Source organism: Glandiceps talaboti, chromosome 11 (assembly GCF_964340395.1).
Source record: "Glandiceps talaboti chromosome 11, keGlaTala1.1, whole genome shotgun sequence".
Classification (NCBI taxonomy): Eukaryota; Metazoa; Hemichordata; class Enteropneusta; family Spengelidae; genus Glandiceps; species Glandiceps talaboti.
This window is the reverse complement of record NC_135559.1, coordinates 20,736,952-20,764,725: the sequence shown is the minus strand read 5'-3', so window position 1 is coordinate 20,764,725 and position 27,774 is coordinate 20,736,952. Positions and strand designations below refer to the sequence as shown.

At 36.4% G+C, this 27,774-nt stretch overlaps 1 protein-coding gene across 2 annotated transcripts; it reads right to left on the bottom strand.

Annotated features, from left to right (window-relative positions):
• On the bottom strand, nt 1-26,306 carry LOC144442531 (uncharacterized). Of its 2 annotated transcripts, none has more exons than XM_078131899.1 (12): nt 26,282-26,306; nt 10,134-10,358; nt 7,936-8,159; nt 7,516-7,587; nt 7,105-7,236; nt 5,978-6,034; nt 5,515-5,646; nt 4,968-5,049; nt 4,062-4,093; nt 3,553-3,607; nt 1,082-1,119; nt 1-566 (listed from the first exon to the last, which is right to left on the bottom strand). In XM_078131899.1, exons 5-12 carry the CDS (start codon nt 7,147-7,149, stop codon nt 294-296), a joined length of 714 nt encoding a protein of 237 aa, XP_077988025.1. In that variant the 5' UTR covers nt 7,150-7,236; nt 7,516-7,587; nt 7,936-8,159; nt 10,134-10,358; nt 26,282-26,306; the 3' UTR covers nt 1-293. The 2 variants fall into 2 exon arrangements, with proteins under 2 accessions (XP_077988025.1, XP_077988024.1); XM_078131898.1 differs by lacking the exon at nt 26,282-26,306 and adding an exon at nt 11,290-11,580.
• Between the last annotated feature and the right edge of the window lie 1,468 nt (nt 26,307-27,774).

Here is a 27,774-nt window from a genome sequence, read left to right as displayed (position 1 = left end):
ATATATTGATCATACAAAATCAAAACTCCATAAATAAACCACAAAGTACTTTCCCTTTCAAAATGAGTATTATAATTTTTTATTGATGACTGACTATGTCAAAAATCGTCCCGTACAGTGACAGCATACACTTTCAGGCTAGGCAACTTAATGACTTTGTCAAGAGCATATATACCTACTGGAATGGACCATTCTGTAGAAGGGGTGCATAATTTGGATTTGAAGTCTTTCGCCGACAGCGGAGCTAACTAAAAATGTGAACCCTGGTTGTTACAACCGAAAATGTAGAGATTTTAGTTACAGATAGTGGAGAAATACCGGTGCAAAGACCTGACCTCTTTGATGTTATCATCACATATTACTACATTTCCTCGTTTCTCACTAACTTGCAGTGTCTTTAGTACTGAGCTGAAATGAAAACTGTCTTTTAATGATCTTCTCGGCCATCTATATTTTCCACATATACACTCCAGAAAGTTAGCCTCGATCATATCTTCGGTGACCTTTGTCACTTTGCCAAACCATGGTTGGTCATCAAAATAAACCGCTACCCAGGTACCTTCATTCTGTTAGAAAAAAATATTTAGTTAAATAACTTACACTGTGAAACATTGTTCTTACTATGATTTTGCAAGAGTGGGACATTTGGACCCACTGCATAAAAAAACATGAGACGTTCTTCAGTCAACATTGATCAAAGGATTTTTGAGATACATCAACACGTTTTGTTATCATGTTAAATTTTCTCTCATAGGCTGTTGTACAATTAATAAAGAAACTGGTGTCATGATACATTTTGACAACTGATTAGCAATGTACACAGATAAATTTAGAGAATTAAGGTCTTAATTAGCAATGTACACAGATAAATTTAGAGAATTAAGGTCTTAATTAGCAATGTACACAGATAAATTTAGAGAATTCAGGTCTTAATTAGCAATGTACACAGATAAATTTAGAGAATTCAGGTCTTAATTAGCAATGTACACAGATAAATTTAGAGAATTAAGGTCTTAATTAGCAATGTACACAGATAAATTTAGAGAATTCAGATCGTAATTAAACTTTAAAACATACTCACAATTGGTGTTTTCTGATATTCATGTATCTTCTGCTTCCCTGTAACACAAACAAAATATATCATAAAGTTCAATTAACAATACATTTAATATATTGAACATACTTTCAATTTATAATTATGTCATGTCTTTGTTATCCCTTATCAATATCGTCAAGTAATAATAATAATCTTTATTTATACTGGATAGTTCTTTAAGCATATAAACACTTGTCTCCCAAGAAGTCCAGTGAGGGCCATCGCTCATGGGTTCAGTGTTAATGCAGGAGGAAACCGGAGTACCCGGGGAAAACCTGCGTTGTTCGGTAGAGTCAAACTGAACGACACTCTTCTTACTTACAGCGTGGTAAATTTAATCGAACCCTGAATGGGGTTCGAACCCCGCCCGCAGTGGTAAGAGGCAAGTGGTTTAACCACTCAGCCACCGACAACCCGCGATGAGGACAGCAATATATGATGTACTAAAAGAATACTAGTATTTTAACTTCTGACTACCATTTGATACTGTAGAGCCCATCAGAGAAATATCCGTGTTTTAAAGGGATTCAACATACAGATTTGAGATTTTGACAGGAATTTTCCAACCTTAGTGAAAACACTTTGATAATTGATATGCTGTACATTGTTTTGTACAATAACTTTCATAGCATCAATACAACCACATTAAAATACATAAACTCTTGAAATGAATTGTGATTTGATGACCTGTCTGTCAATAATATTTTATTTGTCATAGTCTTTTATGACTAGAAGGCAGGGTTACCCAAGTAATCTTTCACTACAGTCCCTGAAAACACCTATTCTTATAAGGTGTGAGTCAGTCCCAACTGTCAACAGAGCACATTCGAATTCCCTTGAAGCATTTGCAAAGCAACCTGCTGACTGCCATTTCTTTTTCAATGCATTGTGAAATCCTTAGATTTATCAGCCGCTTCTGTATTTGTTCAACATTGTACATCTTGTAATAAGGGTAAGGTTACATTTTGTCTGGTGAGTATTCCTTTTGACAATTGATAACATAATATACTGTGTTTTCCTCATTCTTTATTTGAAGGGTTGTTGACATGAATGATGAAAATGCATAAATTTTTGTGTAGAACATAATATTTGTCAACCCTTTATCCCGCCCTTTAGTCCACACATGTCAGACATACGAGCTTGATATTGTTTTCTTCATGTGCCTTTGAATATTTCTTGTTGGTAATCTGTTTCTTGTCTCATAAAAAGATAAGCTTATAAAAAAATAAAAACCAAGGATTTTTTAAGAAGTACTTTGTTTTGACTCAATGGCAGATTGCGTAAATACAGAACCTGATGATACACCATAACAATCAATGTCATATACAAATTTAAAAAAAGTGTTTCAATTAATTGGTTTATCTAGGTTTCTTCAAATATGGTTTGAAAGTAAACTATTTCCACAACTTGCGACTGGAGATGTCTTGTGATGATGCCAATCTTGGTCAAAAATTTGTCCCCTTTTTAGGAGGAATTGGTTAAACCAACAAATCTAATACTTTTTGTTGTCATTGTTGCGTCTACTTGCCACAGGAAAAGTACCAACGATAAGTTTATAGTGGGCACAACAACACAACACATTACATTCAACATGTCAAGCTCCTATGTCAAAAAACTCACAAGGACATATCTGTTTACCAGTAAATTATTTTCAACTTCCTCTTTCTGTCAATAGTCATTCTTTACTTTTTTTTTAGAACTTTATCTGTAATACTAAACTTTACTATTGTTGCCACTGAAATTAATTGAATTAAGCATGGTGTGCCGGACATTTTTTGAAGTCAACTGTTCTAACCAACCATACTCTCATTTCTATGAGTTATACATTTATTTGCATAACAAAACAAATGTAGCATTTTGTTTGCATGTGTCTAGACTTACATGATGCGGACCATGGATGACTGACATGTCAACAACCACGTTTATGTCCATACATGGTATACAAGTTTTATAGCCTCAGTAAACAATGTCACTTCAGGGATAACGTTAGGACTATCCGTAAGTAAAAAGTCACTACATATGTACGATTGTGCATCAACAGCTGTTAGGCTGTCCATAATGATTATGTAAATGTTATGTTAATCATGAATCAAACGTCTTTAACTTGGATGTCTGGTTAACCACTAGGGGAGTTTGAGGAGAAGAGAAGTGTGAATGGTGTCTCTGGTTCAAAGGAAATGTCTGCATTATCAGACCCATGATAGAGGAAGTGCTTTAACCCATACTATTCTAATTATTGTGCCCCGATACTTAAGAATGGGGAAATAACTTTCTTCAATGTGTGAATATTGTAACAATTGCAGTTCATAATAGTCACTAAATAGTCACTAAATTTGAACTTTGTGTTTGGTCATCTCACAGAGGCAGTTACTAAGAAAGTATGAAATGAGTTGCATATGTTATAATCATCATTAAAATAAATAAATTCATTCAGAAAGTGCAGTGACAATACTTACAAATCTCAGACTCAGTCTGAACATTGTTTGGTGGTAACATCACCTCATCATTTATCTTGAAAAAAGAAAAATACAGTGTTAGCCTACTGTTCAGTATTAAACTGTCTTTCACTATAAGTTACTATATTTAGTTGCAGATAATCTTAAACATATATGACTTGAGGAGAATTGTATTCAGTGAAAAGATAGCTCTCAGTGCTGGAAAGGCACAGCACTATAAAAAATTACATGATCCAGCACCTTGTGAGTTTCACACCAATGTGATCATTAAACAACAATTCAACTAAACATTTGAATGTTACTAAATTTGTATGAATGTGTGGCTAAGGTGTGGTACATGTAGTCAGTCTATGTTGATGTCTCCGTGTGTCTGTCCAATGTGTCGACCAATCAAATCTAATTTGATATTCTTATTTACAGTTTTCATCACATGAATAATAGGTTCAATGAACTTTCAAGGTTATCAATATCACTCACCAGAATTTATGACTTTTTACAAAATTACCTACCTTTGTCTTCTTTTTTATGTGTTCATCACGTCCTAATATGAAGAGGGAGAAAAATGTGTCTTATTAGCAGTAATTACCACACAATTGGATAGCCTGGCAATAATAAATGATAGATTGGGTGTACATCAAAACCATAATTACACCATTAACTGGGAACAGTGTATAGGTCTAGATATGATGTGTTGGTATTAAATGCTGAAAATAGAAGATGACCAAAACAAAATTTAAAGCATGCTGTTCGACGTTCAGTAATAGTAGTGCTCAGTGTTATTCATATCATGAGTATACAGTGTATCAAAGACAATTATTCTAAAAGGCATAGTTACTGAGTTCTACACGCTATGAGTGGGAGTGATTTTGCCTTCCAGTTGTACCTTTACAATGTAAATTTGTTGTCCCATTCTACCATGTTTTTATATACTAGTAACTACCAGCTGATCCAAAACATCTTCTTATGATCATTTAACCAAGAGATGTCTACTGAAAAATATTCTAAGTTCAGGTAACCCTCTACTCAATGGTCACCACACGTCATTACAGTGCTATCACTAGGGATAGGATGATGTGATGTCACAGGAATTGTCAATTTTTCATAAGTAAACACTGGCGGGTGCTGTATTTAAGGGCGAAATGGCGACATACATAGACTTGTGATATCGGAAGCTAAAACTGATTTGTAAATTGTAAGCTATACCACGACAATTGAGTTTTAAAAAAATGGAATAAATCAATTCACAGTTATTGTATTGTTAGAATTGTAATGTCATTTCATTGACTTATAAACCCTTTGTTAGGAGAAGAAAAGAAGAAAATGATTTTGTTACCAAGCCTTTATTCACCCTGTCATGGCAAAAGTCATAGCTTTGAATGTATAAGATTACCAGGTTTTGATGATTTATTACTTACCACTAGCTTCCCGCTTGGATTTCTTTGTTGACTTCCCACTTTTGTCTTTTTTCAATTCTTGTTCATTTTTAGCACTTTGTTTCTGTATTGTTTTCATTTCACAAAGAGAAAAACAAAACTTACTAATCAGAGCTACATAACACACACACACACACACACTCACTCAATCACTCACTCACTCACACACACTCACTCACTCACACACACACACACACTCACTCACCAATTCACTCACTCACACTCACTCACTAATTCACTCACACACACACACACACACACACACACACACACTCACTCACTCACTCACAGATTTAATTAATTTTAAGAATACAATTTATTTTGTAACTACTGTCCCTTAGCATAATTTATCTTTGTGTACTTTAAGTTGTCAATACCTTCTCAGAGAATGGATATTGTAGACTGAGTAAATTTGACATTAAATATGCCTTAGGAAAAATTTCATTATTTTACCATTTGGCTTAATAACGTCCTTCATAAATACAATAGACTTGTATAGTAAACTGATCGTAAATTGATCATAGCATACCATTCCTTTCTCAGTTTTCATTTCCTCTACTGCTAACATCATTTTGTCAAACTCTTCTTTATTTCTTTCAAGTTGTCTTTGCAGGTCTTTGGATCTATTCTTCTCTTCCATTAATTGTGATTCCAGACTACCCTGTAAATGATGACAGTAGAATTATAAGTATTCAATATCAAGTTTGTTGATATCAGTGTACACTAAAAGATTTATTTCCAATATTTCACTTCATTGTGTACAGGGAGCACAATTGTCAAAATTAGTAGCAAACATAAAAAAAAATGCACAAATAGTGCCAACCCTGTCAATCAAATAACTTTGTCCAGAATTATACATCTACCAAATACCTTTGAAATTGAACCTTGGTTTCTGTTTCTACTTGCAAACAATTTCCTGTTCATTTTCCAACCTGTGGCAAACATTGTCATGTGATTTTATCACACAGTAAAAGTCAAACAAAAGATAGTACCTTTATTACACCGTCGCTGCCTTCCATCAAATTCCATAAGGTAATTATAGAAGCACTCTGTGAAGGATAACAAACAAAATGGTCATTATTAGTAATTGATAGATTAATTGGGAAATAAACTGTAATTTCAATATTTATTTCAACTTTACCCATTCCTCTAGAGTGAAAATGTGCATTCACAATTATTTATAATATTGATTCTGGCTACCTGCGTCATTTTATTCTATTAGCCATAACACATGTCGACATATTCATATTTTTGATGATCATTTCAGAGTTTGAGGTCAACATATAAATTCTCACAATAAATGTGGCTACCATTTGGCCACAATTTACAAGTTTGAGAATCAAAATGATACCTATATGTACACTATAGTTTAGATCAGTCCATGATGTCAGGTGTAGTACACTGGACATATGTACACTATAGTTTAGATCAGTCCATGATGTCAGGTGTAGTACAGGACATATGCTAAGGTCTAAGGTCTAGATTTCTGACATGTCTCTTCAATGACAAATTGTTCCCTGCACGCAAGTCTGTGGTGACTTTACACATCTCAATCAGTCTGAGTCAGTTTTTGAGTTGAAGTCGTCCACCACACACACATGGACAGACACCACACCATGCCTATAACACTACTGAACCTTAGCATTTCAGCTATGATAAAAATGAAAATTGTAATTGTTTAATAAGCCATACATCAAAAGGCCAGTGGCCGAGCGTGTACACAGAAATAAACGTTATTAGTAAATAATGTAGGTTTGATATGACCAGCTCTGTATTTGCTGGAAGATACCATACCTAAAAGGGGCATATCTGCCATAAATAATGACCACACTCTCACCCAGTCAATATTTTCATGACATATATGCAAGTTTCATCTTCAAGGCAGAGTTCCACGACTGTAAGTTAAAACAACTTGGTGGAAAATTAATAAACATGTTAACTCATGTTTTGAGAAAGACAAAATTAATTATAGCATGTTGTCAAGATGTACAATGACCAGTTTATGGATCTCAATATTTATTTGAAATATATAAAACTTGGCCTCTGTGTCTTACAATACAACATATCGAAATAATACAAAGTACTAAGAGTCTCAATATAAAAAATACTTTGCACCCACCTTCACTTCTGTTTCTTTATCCTCTCCCTTTTTAACTATATACATACACCCATTTTCATATGAAACTGTGTACTCTGAGTCTTCATTTCCATGGTTACATATTTCCCCCACATTGTAATTCACATTACCTTTCTACAACAATAACCATTAAATCATAACATTACTTTAATACTCATCACATACACTATCTCAGGAGGGTGGATACCATTCAAAATTACAATCTTGCCATAATTTTTGAAAGACAACAATTGTCAGGTTCATAAGTTGTGCACACCTGTATGTCATGTTGTAACACAACACAACTAGCCATATAACAAGTGTACATTTTAAAGAAGTCTTTCAAAATACTGTGATTGCTTCTTTTCCATTACTTAAAACAGAAAATAAAAGTTGTGCATGTTTTGAATTTACCTTTCTCGCTGCTTGCTGTCCAAATTTCTGTTTCTCATTCTTCTTCCATAATGTTGTAGTTTTATTTTGCTCCTGTGTACAAGAATCATACAGAAAGTCATTAATTTATTGTTGTGAAATTTACAGAATGATCTATATAAATCTGATGTAGCTACATATTTCAGTAAAAGTGAATGTTAAATAGTGACTTCATTTATATGAAGAATGAGTACTTATGTTTTGCATGTACAATGGTATATCAGTAGTCTATTAGATACAACATTTGTGATATGCTTTTAACCACCACTCACATCTGTACTAAACAACCAATTCTTAATATCTAATTATAATGGCTAAATTACAAAAAAATACCGTAGATGCACACAGCAATGAGGAATAGACAAATATGTGTTGACTTTTATCAAACACAGCATTGCATACCTTAACTTCCTTTGACAAACTCTCAAACTCCTTAAAATTTGGCACACTTCTGGAGTCCAAACTCAATAATAATTGGTATATTTCTTCTTCATTATTTATTCCATGCAGAACTTTAAAACGGTGAGCCTTTAGTGATTTTGTTTTTTCCCTTATTTTTGTACAAGGCGCCAATTTCTCTTAGAAAAAGAAGCTACCATAATATGGGTTCTGAAGCTGTCCATTTTCTGTAAACAAATCATATTACAATTCAAATAACCTGACAACAGAAGCATTAATAAGTAATTGGTTAAGTCACTTATATGTAGTATTTCACCAAGTCCTGACACATGCAATAACAGTTATATTCGGATATATTATGAACTTTACTGGTGATTATACAATTATTATGTAACACTTGTACTTCTCAGCCTCCCCTATCAGTATCACTGAAAGATTGAGTATAAAATCACTTTCTTAGACATAACTTGAAAACCATTGATTTGATTGCTGTCATTTAAACAATTTTTCATTTACACACTCAAAGAAATGTCTCCACCAAATACCAAGGCAATCAGTCAGGGAGTGTTTGACTTTCAGTTGTTTACACATACATACATTTTGGATGACTATAGTATAGATTTACTGAATTATCTCATTCTTCAGTTGTGCCAAAAATTTATTGACAATTATTTATTAAAAGGAGGGGATGGCCTAAAACTTGATAAGTATTTCCCGAAAATCATAAATGATCATATTTTAAAAATAGTGCCAATGGTACTGTAGCACAACTGTAGTTTTTAAAAATGTTCACCCACATGCTGAGCCATGCTAGGTATAGGTGTTCATTTGCTGAATGATTATCAAGTTGCCTATCCAATCCTGTTGTTATCTTTGCAGTGTACATGATCTTATGGCTGTTGCTATGGGTGTGGTCTTGTTGCTAGGTATATTTGCACTTTTTGAATGTTTGTTCACTTGTCTAAGAATCCCTGTTATCTTTGTTAAATGCACCACCGTTTTGCTATTGCTATGGACATGGTAATGGTTGCTAGGGATATGTGCATACATTCATGTTTACTCGCTTGCCTACCAGGTGATGTTGTAATCTAGTCAAAACATACAGCCATTTGGTTGTTGCTAAGGGCGTGGTCATGCTTGCTAGGGCCAATTTGACACACTCACAATTTGCAGACTAACAGTAACACTTTCAGAATCATAACCACATGTCATCCCCAGTAGTTTGAGAAGTACAGCTCAATACCAAAATCACTCTCATCATCTACAAGACGGGCAGGCATTTTACCCTGAACCAACCTGTAGTTCTGTGTTACAGTTAGGTAGACAATGTTTCCGAGCAACCTTAAGGAGAGGTTAATTCCAGTGCCATTCACTTGTTACATTATGTTAAGTACCCAATACAAATTTTAATAGGTTAATCAGATCAATAAAACAATAATTTCAGTACTCATCTGGCCTAAATATTCCTACAGACATTTCACCCAAAAAAATCACGGTTTTTATAGTCCAAATTTCATATCACAAATGGGAGTTTAAGTTTTTCGACCAAAAACTACATTTTTTATCCGAATCATACACCGGTGGTAGGATCATTGTGATTTGAAGTATTTCCCAACTAGACACCCACGGTAATATAACCATTAAATATCATTGCAATCGCTGGTCCAGTGTTTTTTTTACTTTAAGTTGTTTACACATACACCTCCACACAGAGGCAGACAGACACTTAGCGATGCCTATAGCACTACTGAACCTTATCAGTTCAGTTGTGCTAAAAACTAACTTGTAATGGATTTGCCCAAATGTCACAACGCTTTACCTGCCTGTGCTTTTGTCAACTTTCCAGAGTTAGCAAATAAACTATGAATTTTCAGGACAAATATATGGCTGCCCTATTGCTTAATTGTGAAGGTAAAAACAAATCGAAGTGGTACATCAATATGATTAATAGTTTCCCAACAGGCCCTTACATCCTTAACTCAATTGCAGCCAGATTAAAGCCTTGCAACCCTATCTAATCAGGTCCCCAATTCTAAAGCTGGGCTGAGTAAGACAAAATAGTAGTTCATATCTTGCCCAAGGACTTTAGACATTCAGAAACTTAGTCATCATGACTCTAAACTTTGAAATAAGTGTTTGTGGACAGAATGTGTTTGAAATATGAATGGTTACTAAATTTTCAATAAATTTGATGTACTCACACTTTTCCCAGGACTCCCTAGCATCAATTTGACATTCTTGTAGAAAACTTCACTTCTTGGAGGTGTTTCCTTATCCACTTCAACATCAGCACATTTGAATAGAATTTCTCTCATGTGTCCTACAATAACGAAGTCATCCATCCGGCAAAAGTTGTTGGTTGCCATATTTCTCCTAATTCCAATTGTTTTTGCTTCTTGGGGTGTGAGATCATAGTACAATCTTGCCTAAAATGTGATGAAATTAGGATAATAAAGTATCAGGTGTATCATCACAATATCATGAATATGTGCAATTTCTGAACCAAGTTTTTAGCATAACTGAACTGATAAGTGCTATAGGCATGATGTGGTGTGTGTCCAACTGTCTGTGTTTGTGTACAACTTATCATTTAATCTTTAAAAAACCAGACCAATTGTCTTGGTACTTGGTGGAAACATTACATTTGGTGTCTAGTTGGGAACTTGTTCAAAGCGAAATAATCACATCCCAGGTGTGTGATTTTGGTAAAAAAAATATGCAGAAAATTCCTGTTTTTTGTCGCTTGATCATCATGCGATCATTGCCTCATTTGGCAGTGCTTTTTTCGACGTAATTTTGACTTCAAACATATATTTTTTGTAATGTTGCAGTAAAGAAAAGTAAGCTTTCCATTGATGTATAATACATGAAGATTAGACAATGGGGAAAATGGGGAATACTATTTAGTGTCACTATGTATATACACGGACGACTGCACACCAAGCATTGGTGGTTTGATACTTAGCATTTTTCATTCAGTTTTATTCAAACATAATATGATTGCTGTTTCAACGTCAAGAAGAGTTTTCATGGTATTTCCAATGAAATGTGGAAGTTTTTTATGAAAGTATGAAACATATACATATATACGGAGCAATTAGATATCCAACTAAACGATGAGTATCACATCATGACAGTATCCATCAGGTACGTCCAGACAGGCTGCCCATGTTGTACATGATATTTATTTGGAGTGGTGTCAAACTGGTAAATGCAGAGTCATCAAGAACACAATAATACCTAAGGTCTTAAAATGTAAGCTACTTGGTGGTATTTGAAGACTTTTGAGTTACGCAATACATTGTCATTTGTAATACACCCACAAATAACTCTAATTAATCTACAAATTTAACCTACCTCTCTGATTGCCAGTTTTGGATTTTTTGTTTTCATGAATACTGATAACTGTGTGTGGAAACTGTGGTTTCCGTCGATTGCTTCAATTTGGTATTTGGCCAAGTCTTGCTCACTGAAGGCTTCCCTTTCTACAATGGACCGTGGAATATTACCAACAATTTGTTGGTACTCTGTAACCAAGCTTGGCTGATTACTCAAAATCTTTTCAAAAGATTTGACAGACTTTTTACAAAGTGGTCGAACTAGTCTCTCTGCTTCAGGTTCCACAAAACTCGTTATTGGTACTGTGAACACACCTGCAATAAACAATCTTTGGTTAATCTCCAACCAGTGATTACAAGTGAACAAGTGTCCTTCAAATGTAGCATAACATTTGATGCAAGATTTTTTCAACATAAAACACATCATGTGAAAAGCTAGTTGAAAATACTGCATTTCAGTAAACATCTTCCTTTAGACGGATGAAAAATATATTTAGGGTGTGGCCCCAAAATATATTTGATTTGATTTATCATGTAATACTGTATATAGCTACATTTTGTACATTTACCCACATTTTATTTAATACTGTTCAGGGTGTATGATATTATGAGTATGTTATTATGGTTAACAAAAAAAACTGCATGAATGAAATTATTGACCAGGAATGAAATTGTCGGTGACATAGTCAACACATTAATTTCCTGTTGCAAGTGATTCACCAATGTCCATCTGAAAAATTAAAATAATTTTGACTTTTATCTCTCATCTAGGTGTCATAATCTTTTGAAGTAATCGGCTTTTACCTTGATTGTTGAGGTTGAACTTTTGGGAACTGACCTACTAGACTGCCAATCATAAGTTTATGTGAGTTACAGTCTGACAAGCATGTAATGTCTAACGTTCACTGTCTGAAAATTAACAAAAAGGAGTCAAAATACAGAATATGTGTTATGTACATATATCTATATACTCACCCAATTTTTTATGTTCCAGTAAGTTCTCAAACTCTTCATGAACCGAATCCTGGTCAACCTTACATGGTGTACTTGTGGCAAAAGATGTTGATTGGCCTTTTACAAGTATGCTACTTTCATCTGGGGCTGAGATATCCATATCGGTACTTTTATCACTCTCACCCTGGTAACAAAAATGTAAATAATTGTTAACAATGAATATATTATATCAGTATGGCTATGGCTAAGATCATCCATGATCACTTATATTGACAATATCAATTACACATGTTCAGTTACTGAAGATCTGCACACGTAATGTCCCCATCAAAAATACCAATTAGAGAATCAGTGTGGTGGTTTTTGAGTTTAAGTCATGCACACATTCATACACACTGCACCATGCCTATAGCACAACTAAACCCCAGTTATGTTGTGCTAACTGGGAATTGACACAATTAAAATATTTTGACATCAAAAATATAATGTCATTATTTTAGTTTTTAATTATTAAAATAGACTTACTGGATCAATGATGCCGGTCATTCTTGCTTCATACCATGCTTGAATGAAATCACTGACACTGTCTGTTTTCCCTTTGAAGAATGATGCAAATTTGCTCTTTTCATTAACAAAGTCACAGCACGCCAAAGTAAATCCATTGGACTCTTCCTCAATGTCAGATAGATGAACCTGCAAGACGACAATCAAAACAAAATTAAGTATGTAATAAGAACATAAGAACAATGTACTCAATAAATAGGTGGATGCATTTAAGCAATATTTCTACTCTGGGACAAGATCAATCATTCTTTGTAGGATAAAAAACTAAATTCTTTTACTTTGGGGTGGAGGTGTTGTCATCCTACAAAATTGATTTTACTTCTGTTTTTGTTTTCACAAGTATTCTGTTTTACACTTTATTGTATTGTACTGATATCCGGTAACAGAGATAAAGTTGCAATGGGGAGGGGTGGGTTCAGAGAAACTACTTTAAAAATCCCAAAAAATTCAATTCAATTCAATTCTTTATTTACTTTGAGCAATTCCTGCTCATCAGTTACAGAACCAAAAAAACAAAAATTGTCACAAAGAAAACGTGGTGGAGAATGTACTAATACAAATTACATTAATATATGCACAGAACGTAGGATGCCTGCTTGTTTTAAATATCTAGCTAAATTGCAAAGCTGCTTTACATTTTCCATGGAGAGTAGTTGTACAAGTTTAAAGACAGATGGTTTTTTCCAATAATATGGCTTAATAAAACGGACTCATAATTCTCTATATAATGGGCATTTAAGTATAAAATGAAATTCGTCCTCGATATCAAGGAAAGATACTTTTACCAGGCAGACATAAAAAGTACATGCCACTAGTCAATGACATCTCAGTTTCTACACTCACTGCAACTTCAATCAAATGGCCAGTGGCAGTAGCTCATTTATTATTTTTCTAGAAATATTACTAGTACTACAGGAAGGAAAATAGTTGCTGTGAAAGTGGAAGGAAAATACATTTTCCAGTGTATTTCCACATAGTTAAAAGATTTTATGCAATTCTCAGTACTCCGTACGCAAGCAGGACTAGCCTTGAACTAGATGCATGCAGTTCGCAATCACAACAACAACAACAACAACATGAAATATAATAAAAGCATTGTAAACAAAAACTACAAATATTGCAGCTAGCCTTGAACTAGCTCTGGATTAGTCCGGCTTGCAGACGGTGCACTAGTCTAGATTACTGACAATATTGACATGACCCAGCTCATACCACAGGGCACCCAGGAACCGTGTGACAAACAAAACAAAACAAAACAATACAAAACAAATAAATAAACTATCAAATAAATGACAAATGAACAAGCAAACGAACGACAAGTATAGGGACAAATAAAATAATTAAATAAACCAGCAAATAAACAGATACTCGTGGGGGTATACCTAGATACGTTGTTTGTACCCATCACTATACAAAATAGTGATGGGTACAAAAAGCGAATCTAGTATACCCCCATGAGTATCTGTTTATTTGCTGGTTTATTTAATTATTTTATTTGTCCATATACTTGTCGTTCGTTTGCTTGTTCATTTGTCATTTATTTGATAGTTTATTTATTTATTTGTCACACGGTTCCTGGGTGCCCTGTGCTCATACTGGGAAGGAAGGAAGGGACGACTTACTCGCTACGTGGAGTACTTGATTTCGACACGTCCTCCTCCAGCAGAGTCGACTAGTCACAACTGAGTCTGGTCCCCTGTCTCCTTTCTGCCGCTGTTGGCGCTACTCTCACGATAGGAGTGTAGCGCCAGCAGCGGCGGAAAGGAGGCGGGGAACTAGACAAAGTCACAGCATGGAATTATAACACAGTCGCTTGTGAGCTAATATTCCATTCCAGGATGGTGATATATTCTATAGTCTGAGATGATCATAATGCAAAATACTGACGTTATCATAGGTATTTACGATATGATACGGTTACCGGTCACTGTATCTGAAACCCGTAAAAATCGTAAATACCTATAATAACTTCATTATTTTGTGATGTCATTATACTATAGACTAGAATATCACTATCCTGGAATGGAATATTAGTTCACAACTGACTGTGGTCAGAGTCACGTCTTTGACGTCTTGAAATACATCCAGAGCTAGCTAGACCTTGATAATGATATGACGTTAAATGGTTCCCATTTAAAACAACACTTAACAAGTCTATTCTGTTTTTAACTGCATACCTGGGTGATTGAGTTAAATTCAGGCATGGCAATCTGTCACCGTTTGGATTGTGCGAATTTACATGTAACTCGCACTGTGCACTATCGTATCAAATGTCGTGTTTTCATGATCATGCATGGGAGCCATTAAACACAGAACTGTCCTATATAAAGAGGATTATGGTTAATCTTAGACTCTCTCTCACAGTCCTCGGAGCTTCGCTTTGCTAAAATTGATGCTAAATGAATTATTTTGTATATACCAATACCATCTACATAACGTACTCTAAGATCGTACGAATAACCTTGTACTGTGCGCCCTCATCACACGTCAACGAATGGTTATCTCTATCATGGTCGATGAGGGCGCACAGTACAAGGATATTCGAGTACCGTTATATAGCTGACATGGGTACATATAAAATAATTCGTTTAGCTTAGTAAAGCGAAGCTTCGAGGGCTGTGAGATAGTCTCGGCTAATCTATGCAAATGTGGGAAATTCAAACTGCTGTACAGAGCACTAGCTTCTGGGTCTTGTTTTTCAGCATTTTTTCTGTGCTCCGAGAAACACACACGTCATGTATCATGTACAAATTGTTGGTGAATGTCGTAGGATGGTAACTTGATACACAAATTAGTTGAAAATCAATGTTTATTTCATAGAATGAAAAAACCTTCCAAAATGAGACAAATACCCCTCTGTAGATTGTGTGTCACTCAGGATTATTAAATATGCGGCATTTGCATGTGAACAACCCAGATAGGGAATGTTTATATTTTGGTGATTACTTGCCAGTGAGTCACCACAAGTTCTCCACCTCCAAACATGCAGTCAGTCATATGCAAAATAGGGTCCCAGGCACAGGCATTGGGGAACAACATAGGGGAACATTGGGGAACAACATACTGCGCTAGTGTGAAACCAGTTACGTATGCTAGCTTTGGTGGCTCATGTCGCACAAGTCATTGCCATAAGAACAAGATATGTATTCTTTTGTTCTCAATCTATGTCACCGGAAATAGTGTTATCATGGATTGCATTTTATGGTTCTACACCGGTCTCAGAAACTGCACCATATCCGTGATAGTACTAGTAGTAGTAGTAGTAGTACTACTACTACTATTTATATACTAAATCTTGAAGCCCCCCCCCCCCTCACCTGAAATATCTCGGTTACTCAGTCCATGGAAGTATAACCCACGATCGAGTAAGATTGACGGAAGTTACACCAATTTCTAGTTTGCGCACTCGTTTTTGTGAATGTTTTTCAACTCTCGATTTCAACATGTGGAACAAATCAGAACAAAAACTGTCTTTAAAGAAAATGAACCGCAGATTACATGCTTTCCAACGGTATTTTTGTCTACATGTTCCGGTTTGTTCCGGAGTGTGCAGACGCGAGTTGAAAATTTTGATTTCTTGACATCACCACGTACGCTCGTGTCCCTTTTTTGTCATTTGCTTATATACAAATGCACAGGGAAGCATTTTCCTTACTTTTTTAGGCGGTTTTGGTGTCAGTAAGACTATTATTTGACTGCTGTGGTGGTTGCTAAACTTGTTGACTACAATGCGACTCTTCATTTCCCTTACTTTCTATCCAAAGGCATTTGTTTCCCGAGTTATGTCTCAGAATATTTCTATCAGAATACAATAAAATGTCGATAATATCGTTAATGTTGACGTATTTAGCCAACTATATATGAAAGGGGTAAAATTACACTTGTTTCTGTGATCGCGCAGGTTCACTCACCGCGAAAGAAGACACGAGGTTTGAAAGGCAGCCGCGATACCGTACATAAACATGAACTTTCAACCGGCCGTTGTAGTGGGCAAACATTTCGATTGTATCTTCCGTCCTAGTTCCCAAATGTAACAATCTTCCGATAAATCGTCGTTGTTACATCGGAGCATGCCTATCAAAGATATCAACCGATTTCTGACGCCATGTAGGGGAATTGGATCGGAGCAGAATGTTTTTATAACTACCTATTTCGCATATTGTCCGAGCCCTTTATGTAACACCATCTCACTAATACATCCATGGTAACACTAACAGCAGCACATGTTATGGCGGCCGATAGCAGCTCTCCATTTACCTTGTAAACATATCCAATCACTTTTTCGGAAGGTAGTTAGAAAAAAATTAGCTCCTCCAATTCCCCTTGTAATTTTATTCTGATAGAAATATTCTGAGACATAACTCGGGAAACAAATGCCTGTGTTTCTACCTCAGACTTATGTGTAACGAGTATCCACGACAACACCCGAACTACGTCATTAATATGCTAGCTTGTTCGGGACGGGTGACCCTAAAACGAATGACAACCTGAATGACGGAAAACGAATGACAGCATTTCTAGGTGGTAAACAGTGGAATGACACCCTTTTCTACATTCAGTTAGTTGAATGACACCCTCTGCACTGTAAAACCAGTGGAATGACAGCCGCCACTCTATAAAATAAGTGGAATGACAGCATTTTCAATGCTTTAGAACTGGAATGACAGCATTTCTAGGTGGTAAACAGTGGAATGACACCCTTTTCTACATTCAGTTAGTTGAATGACACACTCTGCACTGTAGAACCACTGGAATGACAGCCGCCACTCTATAAAATAAGTGGAATGACAGCATTTTTAATGCTTTGGAACTGGAATGACAGCATTTCTAGATGGTAAACAGTGGAATGACACCCTTTTCTACAATCAGTTAGTTGAATGACACACTCTGCACTGTAGAACCACTGGAATGACAGCCGCCACTCTATAAAATAAGTGGAATGACAGCATTTTCAATGCTTTAGAACTGGAATGACAACATTTCTAGGTGGTAAACAGTGGAATGACACCCTTTTCTACAATCAGTTAGTTGAATGACACCCTCTGCACTGTAAAACCAATGGAATGACAGCCGCCACTCTGTAAAATAAGTGGAATGACAGCATTTTCAATGCTTTGGAACTGGAATGACAGCATTTCTAGGTGGTAAACAGTGGAATGACACCCTTTTCTACAATCAGTTAGTTGAATGACAAACTCTGCACTGTAAAACCAGTGGAATGACAGCCGCCACTCTATAAAATAAGTGGAATGACAGCATTTTTAATGCTTTGGAACTGGAATGACAGAATTTCTAGGTGGTAAACAGTGGAATGACACCCTTTCTACAATCAGTTAGTTGAATGACACCCTATGCACTGTAGAACCACTGGAATGACAGCCGCCACTCTATAAAATAAGTGGAATGACAGCATTTTTAATGCTTTGGAACTGGAATGACAACATTTCTAGGTGGTAAACAGTGGAATGACACCCTTTTCTACAATCAGTTAGTTGAATGACACCCTCTGCACTGTAAAACCAATGGAATGACAGCCGCCACTCTGTAAAATAAGTGGAATGACAGCATTTTCAATGGTTTAGAACTGGAATGACAGCATTTCTAGGTGGTAAACAGTGGAATGACACCCCTTTCAACTAACTGAATGTAGAAAAGGGTGTCATTCCACTGTTTACCACCTAGAAATGCTGTCATTCCAGTTCTAAAACATTGAAAATGCTGTCATTCCACTTATTTTATAGAGTGGCGGCTGTCATTCCAGTGGTTTTACAGTGCAGAGGGTGTCATTCAACTAACTGAATGTAGAAAAGGGTGTCATTCCACTGTTTACCACCTAGAAATGTTGTCATTCCAGTTCCAAAGCATTAAAAATGCTGTCATTCCACTTATTTTATAGAGTGGCGGCTGTCATTCCACTGGTTCTACAGTGCAGAGGGTGTCATTCAACTAACTGAATGTAGAAAAGGGTGTCATTCCACTGTTTACCACCTAGAAATGCTGTCATTCCAGTTCCAAAGCATTAAAAATGCTGTCATTCCACTTATTTTATAGAGTGGCGGCTGTCATTCCACTGGTTCTACAGTGCAGAGGGTGTCATTCAACTAACTGAATGTAGAAAAGGGTGTCATTCCACTGTTTACCACCTAGAAATGCTGTCATTCCAGTTCCAAAGCATTAAAAATGCTGTCATTCCACTTATTTTATAGAGTGGCGGCTGTCATTCCACTGGTTCTACAGTGCAGAGTGTGTCATTCAACTAACTGAATGTAGAAAAGGGTGTCATTCCACTGTTTACCACCTAGAAATGCTGTCATTCCAGTTCTAAAACATTGAAAATGCTGTCATTCCACTTATTTTATAGAGTGGCGGCTGTCATTCCAGTGGTTTTACAGTGCAGAGGGTGTCATTCAACTAACTGAATGTAGAAAAGGGTGTCATTCCACTGTTTACCACCTAGAAATGCTGTCATTCCAGTTCCAAAGCATTAAAAATGCTGTCATTCCACTTATTTTATAGAGTGGCGGCTGTCATTCCACTGGTTCTACAGTGCAGAGTGTGTCATTCAACTAACTGAATGTAGAAAAGGGTGTCATTCCACTGTTTACCACCTAGAAATGCTGTCATTCCAGTTCTAAAACATTGAAAATGCTGTCATTCCACTTATTTTATAGAGTGGCGGCTGTCATTCCAGTGGTTTTACAGTGCAGAGGGTGTCATTCAACTAACTGAATGTAGAAAAGGGTGTCATTCCACTGTTTACCACCTAGAAATGCTGTCATTCCAGTTCCAAAGCATTAAAAATGCTGTCATTCCACTTATTTTATAGAGTGGCGGCTGTCATTCCACTGGTTCTACAGTGCAGAGTGTGTCATTCAACTAACTGAATGTAGAAAAGGGTGTCATTCCACTGTTTACCACCTAGAAATGCTGTCATTCCAGTTCCAAAGCATTGAAAATGCTGTCATTCCACTTATTTTATAGAGTGGCGGCTGTCATTCCACTGGTTCTACAGTGCAGAGGGTGTCATTCAACTAACTGAATGTAGAAAAGGGTGTCATTCCACTGTTTACCACCTAGAAATGCTGTCATTCCAGTTCTAAAACATTGAAAATGCTGTCATTCCACTTATTTTATAGAGTGGCGGCTGTCATTCCAGTGGTTCTACAGTGCAGAGTGTGTCATTCAACTAACTGAATGTAGAAAAGGGTGTCATTCCACTGTTTACCACCTAGAAATGCTGTCATTCCAGTTCTAAAGCATTGAAAATGCTGTCATTCCACTTATTTTATAGAGTGGCGGCTGTCATTCCAGTGGTTCTACAGTGCAGAGTGTGTCATTCAACTAGCTGATTGTAGAAAAGGGTGTCATTCCACTGTTTACCACCTAGAAATGCTGTCATTCCAGTTCCAAAGCATTAAAAATGCTGTCATTCCACTTATTTTATAGAGTGGCGGCTGTCATTCCACTGGTTCTACAGTGCAGAGGGTGTCATTCAACTAACTGAATGTAGAAAAGGGTGTCATTCCACTGTTTACCACCTAGAAATGCTGTCATTCGTTTTCCGTCATTCAGGTTGTCATTCGTTTTAGGGTCACCCGTTCGGGACACCCGGAAGTTGTTCACACATCGTTAGGAAAGCCAGCTTATCAAGCTTAAAGTAAGCTGTTACTGATTGCAGTGCAAACAGCGGCATTCAACATGTGCTGTTTGATCCCACCCCAGTTGTTCTTCCTGTGGGTTATACTTCCATGCTCAGACTTTTTTATAACAGGATCTGTAAACCACAGGCATTTGTTTCAAGAATATGTTTCTATCAGAATACAATAAAATATTAATAATATTAACGTGTTTAGCCAATTATATACCAAAGGGGTAAATGAACACGTGTTTCTGTGATCGCGAAAGTCCGCTCACTGCGAAATATAGGATATGGAAGAGGTAACCGTCTCGGGACGTACGTGTTCTAGATCCTGTGATATTTTTTGATTTTGATTTATTACTCTAGGTCAATGCATCCATAAATGGATTTTCATGCATTGAATATAAAAATACAAAACATACGTTAAAATACAAAGATACATAATTTAAAAATATGGGAGAGTAACAAAATTTACAGGGCAGAGTACAAAGATAAAATAAAAGTTATAAAAAGTAAAACACGAGAGATGCTAGAATTATGAAGTTAAAAACGGTTTAAGACATTAAAAACTAAGTGTTTACTAAGTAGTCGTATTTGCGGAAATACATGAGCGGTATTTGAAAGAACGACTGTGTGCCTTTGGAATGTGGTATTTGGTCCGAGTATTGTATTGGTGTATTGTTGAGTTTTTGGTGACAAGATCAGATAAATAGAGTGGTACTTTTTTGCTTATACATTTACTGACAATATTTTTGAAGTGTTGATCGTGTCTTTCCTGAATAGTTGGCCAATTTAGAGAATTTCTGGCAAGTGTTACATGGTCTGATTTTTTAAGGCCACATTGAATTCGTACAGCAAAATTTATGATACCTTGAAGACTACTTTTCAAAGTGAGATTACAATTAGAAAATACTGTGTCACAGTAGTCTAAAAGGGAGAAGACAGTAGCAGCTATTACATTCTTTCTGACTTTTTCCGGTATACGACGCCTAACACGTGCCAGTCTTGTTAGACGGAAACCACATGCCCTACGGAGATAAGACACATGGTTTGACCAACTGAGTTCAGGGTCCAGTTTCAAACCTAAGCAGGTAGCAGACTTAGTAGCTTTGATAGTAATATCTTGAAAGGACAGAGAATTAATGTGATAGAGCAAGGCCACTAACCGCGAAATCCCGCTTGACATGTAGTCTATATTTCGCGGTGAGTGGACTTGTGCGATCACAGAAACACGTGTATTTTACCTCTTTCATGTACAATTGGCTATTATCGATATTTCATTGTATTCAGAATAGAAACATATTCTTATACATATCTCGGGATAAGAAGTGTCTGTGGTAAACAAAAGTCTTTACAATTCCATCAGTACAGGAAGTGAAAAATCTGCTAGCTAATGCTTAACACCTTATTGAAAACTGACATTTGGGTATAAAAAAAACCCACACCTCAAAAACAATTCCTTTGTACAGATAAGGTTAGGTCTGTGTAATAGCTTTTGAGTACTTTGCTCAGTCCACACAAGGTAAAATCGAATGACCACAGTCTAGTCGTGACGGACACAGTGCCATGCAAGCAGGTCTACCTGTAATACCAGTGTTTCGTGTACACTGTACGATCCACATAAGTGGCGGGCAACTTCAATTTACTCACGCACGTTCAACGATTCACAGACTAATAGTATTTCGTAACGTAAACTGGTGATGTTTCATTAAATGTTAACGGATGTCTATTGACAGACAAAGTATGGCAAAATAAACAAACGAGATGGGTTAGTGAGTACAAGCGCAATATACCCGTGGTATATGTTATTATTTGCACGTGTATGTAGAGGACACTGGAGGTGTAGCCCAACTTTAACAGCTCTAGACTTTTATACATTGTAAATTGTTTCCACTTTCCTAGCAACGAACGGCGGAAGAGAAAATAAACCCGACCATTACACGATTATATGAAAGCAAGGAGTTTTCCATTACACCTCCATGATCGAAAATTGTTGGAATGTCGCAATGTAATCATTGAAAACAAACTTACCTCCACGGATCCTTCTACCTTTGTCGATAATTTAACTGCCAGTACACCTTGGCTTTGTAGTCCAACGTCTTTCAAAATGTCGTTGTGGTGTTCATCATCTATGAACAAGTCTATGTAGTTAGAATTGTCTCTTCTTGACAGATACCACTCCACGCGATTAGTTTCCATGGTGACTGTAAGAAAAGATTGGTATTGTTGATTTGTTTGCTTGTGCAATGAGCTAAATAAAACTAAAGACAGACTGTTTCTTCTAAGTTCCTATCTCACCAAAATGCTATAGCTAGTGAATCGACAACATAAAGATATCTCCCCAGCTTGTAAGTTATAAAACTGTCCTTACCTTTGTAGAGATTCGTGAAATCAGTAGCAGCAACAAACATCGGCTAACGAAATGACGAATACTCGAGTTGTGAACAGTATGTTCAAGTTTTCAGGTCTGAACTTTTTTGTAAGAATGAGTGTTGGTATATTTGTGGAAGTTGCTGATCAGCCAATCAGCGGAGTGGTAATTTACATACATAAAATGTTGATAGCATTACGTCATCCAAGTATGAAATAAGTAGCCAATCACGTGAGCAGTAGTTCAGTCGAGAGTGCATGGTCAGACAAACAACCACAGGTTTGAACATAGGGAAAAGGACAAATAATTATTTTTTCCGGATTTCTAATCATTTTCTGTATATTTCCAATAAAGTTTTGATTATTGTTTCCTCTCACTTTTTTTTCTCTATTTCCTACCTGTTACCAATGTCTTATCAGAGTTTGTCAGCTTTGCATTGAATTAGTAGCTTGCTAATCTGAGAACAAACTCCCTGGTTAACGCATTACCAGTGAGTGTAAACAGCCACTGCCAACTAATGGCCAGTACACGGAAAGGGGAGCAACTCCAAAAGGACGTGTCCAGAGGATATCTGTAAATCACCCTGTCATTTATTTATTCATAAATTCACAAACATTTGCTACGAAATAGCGATAGACAGAATACAGTCTAATTCAGAGGCCTTGGTCTTACTTTAAAACACATTGTCAATCATGAACATTTGATTGCCTGCATCAGTCAACGGACACAACTGATGGACACGTGATATTTTTTATACAATATAGTATTGTCTCAAAAGACGGTTTATCTGTGTCATACATCAGCATGGGGTCTTCCTACCTCCATTATACTAGTATTTTGTACGTATACTCCTAACTCTATTTTGAGACTGGCTTACGTATTCTACTATTACGACATGTACTCTAAAAGGACTCCGTGATATTTTCACACTTCGGATATTTCTCGTCTAAATTCGAACTTAGATGCGTTATGCTGTCTATGACTAAACAAGAAAACGTATCGCCGATAAATATCTTACATTTTGTAAATCTAATTCTGGTATCGAAGTTAGAGAAGACCGTTATTAGTTGCTGTCTTCCCAGTTTTCCAATCAACCAAATCGTTCATAAATATCGGATCGCAATACCGTAGCCTGCGGGGGGAGGGGGGGGGCAGCTGTCCCCCGAGATTTTTGAAAAGAACAAGAAAAAAGGCTGCTTTTTGAATACATACCGATTTTATTAAAATCGTTATTTACGTGACGATTCCTAGCATGCGCGCGCGATTTAAATTGATGGTTCACTAAAGTCAAAAGTGACTGTACACTGACTCCATGCTGGCTTAACTTTGAATAACAATGTGTCCAGTTAAAAACTGTAACTTTTTGCAGTGTAGCAAGTAAAAATTCTTTGTGAGGGAAAGTACAGAAGAACTGTGCATTTCCGCGAGTAACAGTAGTCTTGAAAGTCTCCTTCATTTGAAGATAGCAAGTCGCAATAATGTCAGAGGGTGAAACTCAAAAAAAGTCGTTCAACGTGAGGTCGCCTGGTGCATGCAGTGACTCCGAAGATGCGCTTGATCTCATTTACATCGTGTTCCTTATATTAAAACATTTACTGATAAAACGGCAGATCTCTTTTGGAATATTTAGTGGCCCTGAAAAACTATTAAACTATACAGGTACACAGTTTAAGATCCACTCTTTGAAGATCCACTTTCAATAATTGTGTTCGACGTTGTCTTTGGTTAAAATGTTGTTTGATATAATTATCTCATTGCACTGACACTAGCGTTATTCCGCAATTCATTTTGAAGCGACAATTTGCTATGGAAAGAATGGCCCTGAATTTGAAAACAGAGCTGTACCTTCGACATCAAAATCCAAACTTCAATTTCCATTACAATGATAATGACAAGGAGAATTCACTGAGTTCACCTTGGGTTCCGACATAAAGGAGGGCCATAAAAGTTTTGGGAGTCGGGTAAAGAAAATGATTAGTTTGTTGTGTTACTTATTTGAGAAAGCACGATCCAATTTTTTTTATTTAAAAGTGTTTTTTTTTTACTTTGAATGTGACATCTTTTCGGCAACTTCTTTGAAAAATACGACATTACTGAGGCCAGAAGAAATGAAAAAACTGTTCAACCTACCCATATATTTTTTTGGTGATGGGCAATATATCCTCATGCGGGCTTCGTATTTGTTTCAATATTAAAAATATTTCTTTATATTTTCTGATTCTGAATAGTACATGTAACAATATACATTTTAGTCTTTTCCAAATTTTATAATATTGTTACGAAATACTTGGACATTTTAACGCCCTCAGTGTTCACTTGTGGCCATGGCCAGTCCTACACTCTAAAGATTTTGACGCAAGAGCACTAGGCAACAATTCTGGTGAAACCCGAAAATGATAATGATGTGATACAGGTAATAAAGGCTCACGTTAGCTATGAGTCACATTTACATACTTACTTCTTTATTTATAGTATATTTTAATAAACTTATTATACACATCTACACATATTTGTTATTTTGGGTATGAGGCCAGAAATGGAATGATTAAAAATATTATATGTATGTATATTATATATATGTACACTTTCTGGTCTTTTAAAAAAATGAAACATTTTTTTAATAATAATCACAGAAAAAAAGTTTATATAGATATGGAAGACTCCAAAAAAAAAAGAAAGAAAAAAGAAAGTATACGGATAGACATGGTGCAAAATCGACGCTTAGTGTGCTCGCGACAGCTGACGCGCTCCGCTGCTTGGCGTGCTCGAGCTCAAACGTATTCCTTGCTTAAACTTGAGTCACATTCACGAGAGTCACATTCATCGAATTTTAGCCCTATCTGCTGAGCAGTTTTGGAATTAAGCAATTTTGACCAAAAATTCCTAATTTGCATATTTCTGAAGAATTCAACGTGTCATGAACAAATCCTAATAAGATCACCCCTAAGAATGTTCCTACCAAATTTCATGATAATCTATCCAGTTTTGGAGTTTAAGATTTTTGAGTTTAGGATTTTAAAAAAAACACCCACTTTTTTTTACCCAAAATCCACATTCCTAATGCGATCATTATTATTTGAACAATCAATGTACACCCTTGGTCGTCCAGGTTGACCACTTACAACTAACTGTCTTTCACCAAGGAAAGCTGGGATTGTACATCTATGGTGTTGTAATATACACAACTGCTCATGCCAAGTTTCTCTCAAACATCTCAGGGAATAGACGAGTTGATCAATACGAAGCTATGTATCTCCATCCAGACTCTCGTGAATGTGACAGTCATAAATAAATGAGAGTCCTCAAACATCTATCTTGCCGCTCTACTATGGAAGACGCGTAATTTGCACTGATATCATCGAACTGGCGATCACACACCTCTATCAAATCGCTGACATGGTTAAAAAATGATACCCATGCTACCCGGAAGCCTCGGGAAGAAAGCCTTCTTCTGCTTCAGAATCTGAGTTTGACATGACTTACTGTTCACGATAGCCGACCGGCTTGATAGAGATACTGTAACACACGACTGCCGGCTGGTGGCGTCTGCGATCACCTTTGACCATGTACTGAGCAAGACTGGTTCCCCGACCACTTCCTATCCTATTGGCGTATCGCTGGCGCTGCACTCTTTCAACAGTGTCAGCACCGGTAGAAAATGGACCGGAAACAGTCAGTCGAGTCCAGGGCGCCCTCAGGTCAAAGGTTTGTTGAAAGCATGCGCATGTAGAAAGAAAATGTCCAGACATGTACTACTCGTGTCTGTATCAGAAAATGTGATCGTCGAAGAAGAAAATGTGATTGTGTAACACAAACGTGTGTTTATGGACCAAGAATGTAAATTTAACCAAAGCAAAAATGCGCGCGCAAGTAAAAAGAAAATGTGATTGTGTAATACAAACGTGTGTTTATGGAACAAGAATGTAAATTTAACCAAAGCAAACGTGGATTTGAACAACAAAAAAGTGTGTTTTTGTAAAAAAGAACGTAAATTTGACCAAGGCAAACTTGGATTTGAAGAACAAAAATGTACGTTTTACAGAAAGAAAATAGGTCTATGGAACACAAATGGAAGTTATACAACAAGAAAATAGTTTTTAAAGAAGGAAAACATGTGTTTTAGTAAAAAGAACGTAGATTTGACCAAGGCAAACTTGGATTTGAAGAACAAAAATGTACGTTTTACAGAAAGAAAATAGGTCTATGGAACATGAATGGAAGTTATACAACAAGAAAATAGTTTTTTAAAAGAATATTGCAACGTTTGGCTTGCCATACTTCAAATCGAACATTTGACCCATGAATTTTCTCTCGAAGCTTGATACCACCTGCTGCCCTCTTGTGGTGAGATGTATATTTCGCATGCTTCAGTACATCATGGAGTTTGCGGGATAATATCATAACTAGGCAAAGCCCATAAGCTCGCGCAGGGTAGATTTATTCAAGTTGTGACCGGCTGCCTGGACCAGAGTTCGTACACTTGATTTGGGTCAATTTCCAGGGGTGTTGGACCATCAAAATTTATTTTATTGAATGACATCTAATTCTCTGACATAGACGAGAAGTAAAGAAAGTAGTTGTTGGTTTCAAAAACCATCATAGCCCTTAGATTAATATTGTTCATTTTCAATCAGCCAACTTATCATAGACCCTCAACCAATTCAATGTTGGTCTTTGGACAAATGTTTTGTTGACATGTTGCCGAACATCACGATTTCTGAATTCAACTCGATGATTTAGGAATGTTACTGTACCAACAAACATAGGAAAGCAGTTATTCTTTTTAGAACATGTAAAAAAATCAATTATCGACAATATAAACGTCAAAACCACACTTCCACAACCCGGAAATTCAACTGCGCTATGTCATCAGTGGTCCGTATCAGTACCGCCGTGCGTCAAACTTCCAAATAGTGTAACAATTTCTCTTAGTGATACAGCGATGCCTCGATACTTGTTACAATGTTACGATAATC

Coding starts and splice junctions, on each gene's coding strand:
- LOC144442531 (XM_078131899.1), bottom strand. CDS start 7,149: ATGTATATAGTTAAAAAGGGAGAGGATAAAGAAACAGAAGTGAAG. Junction 5,647..5,977: donor GCAGCGACGGTGTAATAAAG/GTACTATCTTTT, acceptor CATCATTTACAG/GGTAGTCTGGAATCACAATT. Junction 567..1,081: donor AATATCAGAAAACACCAATT/GTGAGTATGTTT, acceptor TTTTTCTAACAG/AATGAAGGTACCTGGGTAGC.